Genomic DNA, 8681 nt, shown 5'->3' on the forward strand with positions numbered 1-8681 from the left:
AGTTCAAAAAGAGTACACGAAGATGATGAAGGAATAGAAAAGAGGAAAAAGATTATGGTAGATCAAGCACCTCCTCAGCTCGCAGACAGGCAGAGGCCGAAAGGGCTGCCCTCGCTGTCCGCTCTGCAGCTCTAAAAGAAAAACATGCATTGGAAGAGGAGGAGGAAAGGATAAAAAGGAAATTGGAAGAGGAGGAGTCCCAGATCAAAAAGAAATTGGAAGAGGAGAGAGAAAGAATAAGAAACAAAAAGGAAATCATGGACCTGGATGCTCCATTGGCAGCTGCTGATGTGAAATTAGCAGTTTTAAAAGCTCCCAGCCTTCATACTCCCTCACATACAGCATCTGATGGCATGAACTCCTACTTAAAGAGAATCAAGGAACCACCAGTCACTCTAAATCCCCAGGCTACAGCACCAGTCACTCTCAACCCCCAGGCTAAAGACTATCAACCCCCCACACAGCAGCAGTCAAGCCAAGCTTCACCACCACCTCCACCACAGTCTATACACCATCCATCTGAGCAACAACAAATAACAGCATGGCAACTACAACATAGGACACCACCTCCCATTCAACCACCCACATTTTGGCAAGAGCAACAGTCCATGCTTTCACACCCTAAACCCATTCAGGTACAACTGCAACCACCACCTTCTTTACCAAAACAGCAGCAGGTCTCTTGGAATACAATCCGGGACCATAGCCCTACAACCCACATGGACCCCCCTGTACAGCAATCAAGGCAAAGTAACATTTCCCCTCCAACCAATGGCACCCCTACTGTACGTGATTTATTGCACAGGCAAAATGAGATTGCAACATTGCAAATGTCGTTGCAAACTTCTCATCTACTCCCACCAAGGGAGATTCTCTATTTTGACGGTGATCCATTACTGTACAGAACCTTCGTCAGAGCATTTGTGCAATGTATTGAGAAAAGTAGCTCTGCAAACAAGTGGACAAACAGGGGATGGTAACAAAAATGGAATTCTGTCAATTCTGCCTGTACAGATAAAGTCCAGCAAAGGACACAGTCATAAAAACCTATGCATTCCTGGATCCGGGCAGCACAGATACATTTTGTTCTGAAAGCTTGATGACAAAGCTCAACTTGAAACAAAGAAAAGCTAAAATCAGTCTCCTTACCATGGGCCCAAAAACATCAGTTTCCAGTTACATGCTGACGGACTTAAAGATTTCCAGCCTCACTAGGCAACAGTTCTACGACCTTCCCAAGATCTACACCCAAAAAAGGATGCCCGTAACAACAAGAAACCTCATCAATGAAGAGGAGTTGGCTAAATGGCCACACTTGGATGGCGTCACTCTTCCTCGTATTCAAGCCGATGTAGAGCTATTGATTGGGACCAATGCATCTAAACTGCTTGAACCCTGGGAAGTGGTCAACAGTCGTGGAAATGGACCGTATGCCTTTAAAGGCCTACTGAAATGAATTTTTTTTATTTAAACGGGGATAGCAGATCTATTCTATGTGTCATACTTGATCATTTCGCGATATTGCCATATTTTTGCTGAAAGGATTTAGTATAGAACAACGACGATAAAGATTGCAACTTTTGGTATCTGATAAAAAAAAGGCTTGCACCTACCGGAAGTAGCGTGACGTAGTCAGTTGAACATATACGCAAAGTTCCCTATTGTTTACAATGATGGCCGCATGAAGTGAGAGAGATTCGGACCGAGAAAGCGACAATTTCCCCATTAATTTGAGCGAGGATGAAAGATTTGTGGATGAGTAAAGTGCAAGTGAAGGACTAGTGGGGAGTTGAAGCTATTCAGATAGGGAAGATGCTGTGAGAGCCGGGGGTGACCTGATATTCAGCTGGGAATGACTACAACAGTAAATAAACACAAGACGTATATATACTCTATTAGCCACAACACAACCAGGCTTATATTTAATATGCCACAAATTAATCCTGCATAAAAACACCTGCGTGTTTGTTATGCTAGCTCCTAGCTCCTCTGCTAGCTCCTAGCTCCATAGAACACGCCAATACAATTCAAACACCTGATCAACACACACAATCACTCAGCCCAAAAGACCGTTTACCTAACCCAAGGTTCATAAAGCTTATATATTTTTAAAAAGTTACGTACGTGACGCGCACATACGGTCAAGTTATCGAATGTTTAGCAGCCAAGGCTGCATACTCACGGTACCTGATATTCAGCTGGGAATGACTACAACAGTAAATAAACACAAGACATATATATACTCTATTAGCCACAACACAACCAGGCTTATATTTAATATGCCACAAATTAATCCTGCATAATAACACCTGCGTGTTTGTTATGCTAGCTCCTAGCTCCTCTGCTAGCTCCTAGCTCCATAGAACACGCCAATACAATTCAAACACCCGATCAACACACACAATCACTCAGCCCAAAAGACCGTTCACCTAACCCAAGGTTCATAAAGCTTATATATTTTTAAAAAGTTACGTACGTGACGCGCACGTACGGTACGGTACGTGTTATGCTAGCTCCTAGCTCCTCTGCTAGCTCCTAGCTCCATAGAACACGCCAATACAATTCAAACACATGATCAACACACACAATCACTCAGCCCAAAAGACCGTTCACCTAACCCAAGGTTCATAAAGCTTATATATTTTAAAAAAAGTTACGTACATACGCAAAAAAAAGCCAAAGCTGCATACTCACAGTAGCACGTCTGCGTCTTTGTCATCCAAATCAAAGTAATCCTGGTAAGAGTCTGTGTTGTCCCAGTTCTCTACAGGCGTCTGTGTATCCAAATCAAAAGTCCTCCTGGTTAGAGTCTCTGTTATCCGAGTTCTTCCATCTTGACTGCATCTTTCGGGAATGTAAACAAAGAAGCGCCGGCTGTGTACTGTTGTGGCTGACTACGTTCGAAAAATACGTCCATTTCGCACCGACAACTTTCTTCTTTGCTTGCTCGGCTTCCTTCTCCATAATGCAATGAACATGATTGAAACAGATTCACGAACACAGATGTCCAGAATACTGTGGAATTATGAAATGAAAACAGAGCTTTTTCGTATCGGCTTCAATGTGGAAGGCATACCCGTGTTCGCCGGGCTACGTCACACGCATACGTCACACGCAGAGGCGTTTCGAACCGGAAGTTTAGCGGCAAATTTAAAATGTCACTTTATAAGTTAACCCGGCCGTATTGGCATGTGTTATAATGTTAAGATTTCATCATTGATATATAAACTATCAGACTGCGTGGTCGGTAGTAGTGGGTTTCAGTAGGCCTTTAAGACCCTATTGGGGTGGGTCATTAATGGCCTTCCTGATTACAGTGAGAAGAGGAGTAAGATTGGCTGCTCCACTACTACTTTAAACAGGATCTCCATAACAAAGCTGGAGGAGCTGCTGCACAATCAATATAACCATGATTTTAACGACAGGTCATCAGAAGACAAAGAAGAAATGTCTAGAGATGACATGAAGTTCATGAAGGTCATGACTGATTCGTGCAAGCTTGAAGATGGACACTACACTTTGGAACTTCCCTTTAAAAAGAAGGATGCTGTGTCTCTGCCCAACAATCAGTGCGTTGCTAGGCAACGCATACTTGGTCTGAAAAGGAGCTTTGGGAAAGATGAAAGATTTCAAACATCTGATGTCACACAATGGCACATTCAAAATCCTGCAGACAGAGCCTCAAGAGGAGTTAAAGTGGATGAGTTACTGACTCACAAAGGATGGACAGAAAGCCCTGAGTTTCTGAAGAAACAGAAGAAGAGTGGTTAGCTGACATCTTGGAGTATGGGATTGCAGCGAAGGACCCTGAGGTAAAAAAAAGGAGCTCAGCACCAATGCAGTTATTGATATTCCAAGTGCTACTCACTAACTGATCACTTACTTCTCCGATTGGAAACGGTTGAAGAGGTCAGTTGCCTGGATCCTGAAAATAAGGACTCTACTTGAGATGAGTCAAAAGAGGAAACTACTAAGTGATGACAAAGTGGATCAGGAAATGATGCGCATTAAAGCTACACTGAAACACCAAACTCAAAGATGATTATTATTTGTTTATATATATGGCTCCATTGTTATTATTTTGAATTGTTCATGGCATGGCGAAGTTGGTAGAGTGGCCGTGCCAGCAATCGGAGGGTTGCTGGCTTACTGGGGTTCAATCCCCACCTTCTACCATCCTAGTCACGTCCGTTGTGTCCTTGGGCAAGACACTTCACCCTTGCTCCTGATGGCTGCTGGTTAGCGCCTTGCATGGCAGCTCCCGCCATCAGTGTGTGAATGTGTGTGTGAATGGGTGAATGTGGAAATACTGTCAAAGCGCTTTGAGTACCTTGAAGGTAGAAAAGCGCTATAAAAGTATAACCCGTTTATCATTTATCATTTATCCTGCCCTTCTCAATTAGGGGCCGCAGCGTTGGAGCCAAATTTCCTTATTTGTTTATATTGTTTGTACAAACATTTGTATTTTGTTTTCTCTAATTGATTGCTGGCCTCAGTTCATGCAGAATTTCCCTTTCGGCAGATTGCTCCGCCTACTTCCTGTTGAGAACCAGGAAGTGTGGACAGGGATGGGACTGTTGTTATGGTGCGGTTGCCATGGTAGCCTCCTTTAATTGGGTTCAGCTGGGAACACTCAGGGGCAGATTGCATGGAGGACAAACAGTTTTCGACCGTGTCGTGCCGTGTGTGGTCAGGTCTCGCTGCTGTGACAATGTGCCATTCAAGGTCAGCATACATAATGTTCTATAACCTACATTTGATTTGATAGCTTGGAATAAACGGATTGTCATATCCAAACACATTTCTACAGAACTGGACATTCAATCATTTGCACGCGTCAAACTGGTCAACACAGTCGCCCTCAGTATCAGCCCAAAGGTAAGGGCTGTACAATGATAATAAAATGCCTCATAGCCGATTATACAAATGTGATGAATTCATCTTGATACTGTCCTGCCACAGTGAATATGTTTCCCTTTTAAAGGGCAAATTTCTCCCAGGGTCTTTTGTCCTAATGACTGTCTGGATAAAGTGAGGAGACTATAATTTAGGAAAACAATTTATTTTACAAATGGACTAGAGTAAGTAACACATTTTTACAGGTAGCTAAATTCGACAGAACACCTGCATCATCTTCTCAACAACACCCACATTCTTACATACAAAATATTTAAGAATGGCGGTAATAAGTAAATACAAAGTGTATTCGGATACAACCTACTATTGAAGATGTTTACTGTATTAAACGACATATATGTGCACATGTATGCACTGATTAAAAATACAGAACTATAATGCCCACGTTTAGACTTTCTCCATCAAACGCCATCTTGCTTTTTCCTCCTTCTTCTTCTTTCTATTTCCAGCAGACTAGTAGAACATCTTAGGTGTATTGCTGCCCTCCACAGGCTATTAACAGAATGTCCTCCTTCTGTCCTATGGCCCACACTACAGACTTGGACACAAACAGGATAGGAAGTAAAAAGCAGCTTTAAGGACGTCAAAACAAAATGTATGCAATCTTTTCAACGGCCGCTGGGTGGCAACAGAGGCTCCATGTATTACCTGAAATAACATTTGACTTCTGACCTTTCCACATTATTTATCTCATCTTTACTGCTGGAGTTCAGCTCACTGAGGATGGAAGCTCCATTTTGGTATTTTAATTATCTTTAATTATTCATAAACAGGCTTAAAACAAACCATTATTATCATTACTGCCTCGTTTTTTTTTTAATTTTCACTTTTTTCACAAACAATTCTAGCACAAAAACATTCAGGATGTTCATACAAACAATATTACACATCCCCAAACGTACCACTTTATTATGGTATTAATATAATATATTATTACATTGAATATTCACATGTTTATAACAGTGCTGAACATTTTAATTTCCCCTCGGGGATTAATAAAGTATTTCTGATTCTGATTATGATAATTACATCACTCTCATAAAGCCTTTAAAGCTGAATATGTTGTTTACCATAGCTCAGCTTCACAATGTTGGAATATTGACTGCTGATATTAATATTCTTCTATTTAGAATATTACACTTTACTCTTTTTCTTTGCTCAAATTAACAGGATAAAAGTGTCTTTAATTGTCACTACTGAGTACATCTACATCAACGGCACAGCGGTGGAGATAGTAAGCAGCACCAAGTTCCTGGGGGTGCAGATAACTGACATTAAAACCAGGTCCCTACCCACCGGAGCTCTTGTAAAAAGAGCTCAGCAGCACATGCACTTTTTGCGTCGGATGAAAAGAGCACAGCTCCCTCCCCCCATTCTCACCACATTCTATAGAGAGCCTACTGACCAACTGCATCTCTGTCTGGACTGGAGCCTGCAGTGCCTCAGACTGGAAGTCTCTCCAGAGAGTGGTGAGGACGGCGGAAATAATAATCAGGACTCCTCTTCCTCCTATCCAGGAGACCGCAAAAAGCCGCTGCCTGACCAGGGCTCAGAAAATCTGCAAAGACTCTTCCTACCCCCACCAAGGACTGTTTTCACTGCTGGATTCTAGAAAGAGGTTCCCCAGCCTCCGAAGCAGAACCTCCAGGTTCTGTAACAGCTTCTTCCCTCAGGCCGTAAGACTCTTGAACGCATCATAATTAAATTATCCCCTCAACTCCCCCCAAAATGGATTAACTCGCTGGAATAAAAAAAGACAATATAACATGCATCCATAAACGTGGACGCATGTGGAAAAGTGCAATATATTTATCTGTACAGTAATCTATTTATTTATATATATATATATTTATATATATTTATTTATTTTATATATATATTTATACATTAGACTTAGACTAGACTTAGACTTCCTTTTTATTACCATTCAAATTTGAACTTTACAGCACAGATAAGAACAAAATTTCGTTACATAAACTCATGGTAGTGCAGGATAAAAAAAGCAATAAGGTGCATGTATAAATAAATAAACATATATAAATAATATATACATATAGATATAAAATAAATACATATATAAATATATATAAATAAATAAATAGGTTACTGTACAGATAAGTATATTGCACTTTCTCACATGCGTCCACGTTTATGGATGTATGTTATATTGTCTTTTTTATTCCAGCGAGTTAATCCATTTTGGGGGGAGTTGAGGGGATAATTTAATTATGATGCGTTCAAGAGTCTTACGGCCTGAGGGAAGAAGCTGTTACAGAACCTGGAGGTTCTGCTTCGGAGGCTGCGGACCTCTTTCTAGAGTCCAGCAGTGAAAACAGTCCTTGGTGGGGGTGGGAGGAGTCTTTGCAAATTTTCTGAGCCCTGGTCAGGCAGTGGCTTTTTGCGATCTCCTGGATAGGTGGAAGAGGAGTCCTGATGATCTTTGCCGCTGTCCTCACCACTCTCTGGAGAGACTTCCAGTCTGAGGCACTGCAGGCTCCAGTCCAGACAGAGATGCTGTTGGTCAGCAGGCTCTCTATAGTGCCTCTGTAGAATGTGCTGAGAATGGGGGGAGGGAGCTGTGCTCTTTTCATCCCACGCAAAAAGTGCATGCGCTGCTGAGCTCTTTTTACAAGAGCTCCGGTGTGTAGGGACCAGGTTATATTGTCAGTTATCTGCACCCCCAGGAACTTGGTGCTGCTTACCATCTCCACCGCTGTGCCGTTGATGTAGAGTGGAACGTGGCTGGACTGGTGCTTCCTGAAGTCAACGATGATCTCCTTGGTCTTGTTGACATTCAGGACCAGGTTGTTGGTTCTGCACCAGTCAACCAGATGTTTCACCTCCTCCCTGTAGTCCATGTCGTTGTTGTCACGGATGAGGCCCACTACTGTCGTGTCGTCTGCATACTTCACAATGTGGTTGGTAGTGGACCTGGCGCAGCAGTCATGGGTCATAAACGTGAACAGCAGCGGACTCAGGACGCAGCCCTGGGGGGAGCCGGTGCTCAGGGAAATGGCACTGGAGGTGTTGTTGCCCACTCTCACAGATTGGGGTCTGTCTGTGAGGAAGTCAAGCAGCCAGTTGCAAAGGGGGGTACTGAATCCAAGGGGGGCCAGTTTGCTCACCAAGTGCTGCGGGATGATGGTGTTGAATGCTGAGCTGAAGTCCAGGAACAACATCCGCACGTGTGTGTCCTTTCCTTCCAGATGTTCTAAGCTCAGGTGGAGTGCAGAGGAGATGGCGTCCTCTGTTGAGCGGTTAGGGCGATAAGCAAACTGGTATGGGTCGAATGTGGGGGGAAGTCTGGAGACAATATATTCCTTTACCAGCCTCTCGAAGCACTTCATTATGATGGGGGTGAGTGCAACGGGGCGGTAATCCTTGAGGGGGGAGATTGTGGGTTTTTTTGGCACTGGAATGATTGTGGCCGTCTTAAAACGTGATAGTACCACAGCCTGGGTCAGCGAGATGTTGAAGATGTCTGTGAGAACCCCAGCCAGCTGGTCTGCACATCCCTTAAGCACCTTACCCTGAATGTCATCAGGTCCTGGTGCTTTCCGGGGATTCACTCTCCTCAGGGTTTTCCGGACATCCGCTATATCCAGGTTGAGCGGCTGCTCATCAGGGCGAGGGATGGATTTTCTCGCCGGAGTGGTGTTAAGTGCCTCAAACCTTGCAAAGTAGTTGTTAAGGTCATCTAGGAAGCTGATGCTGTTGTCACAGGGACAGGGGGCAGCTTTATAGTCCGTGATGACCTGTATACC

General features: G+C 43.3%; 1 protein-coding gene across 1 annotated transcript in view; it reads left to right on the forward strand.

Moving 5' to 3' along the window:
• The first annotated feature begins 1150 nt into the window (after positions 1 to 1150).
• The window catches only part of LOC133640864 (zinc finger protein 260-like), a 47453-nt gene continuing 39922 nt past the window's right edge, over positions 1151 to 8681 (forward strand). The window contains exons 1-4 of the mRNA XM_062034546.1: positions 1151 to 1428; positions 3426 to 3569; positions 4624 to 4725; positions 4811 to 4878. Of these exons, the coding sequence (XP_061890530.1) occupies positions 1151 to 1428; positions 3426 to 3569; positions 4624 to 4725; positions 4811 to 4878 (592 nt within the window). The remainder of the gene's footprint in view (positions 1429 to 3425; positions 3570 to 4623; positions 4726 to 4810; positions 4879 to 8681) is intronic.

The sequence above is a fragment of the Entelurus aequoreus genome, linkage group LG23 (genome assembly GCF_033978785.1).
Source record: "Entelurus aequoreus isolate RoL-2023_Sb linkage group LG23, RoL_Eaeq_v1.1, whole genome shotgun sequence".
Lineage (NCBI taxonomy): Eukaryota > Metazoa > Chordata > Actinopteri > Syngnathiformes > Syngnathidae > Entelurus > Entelurus aequoreus.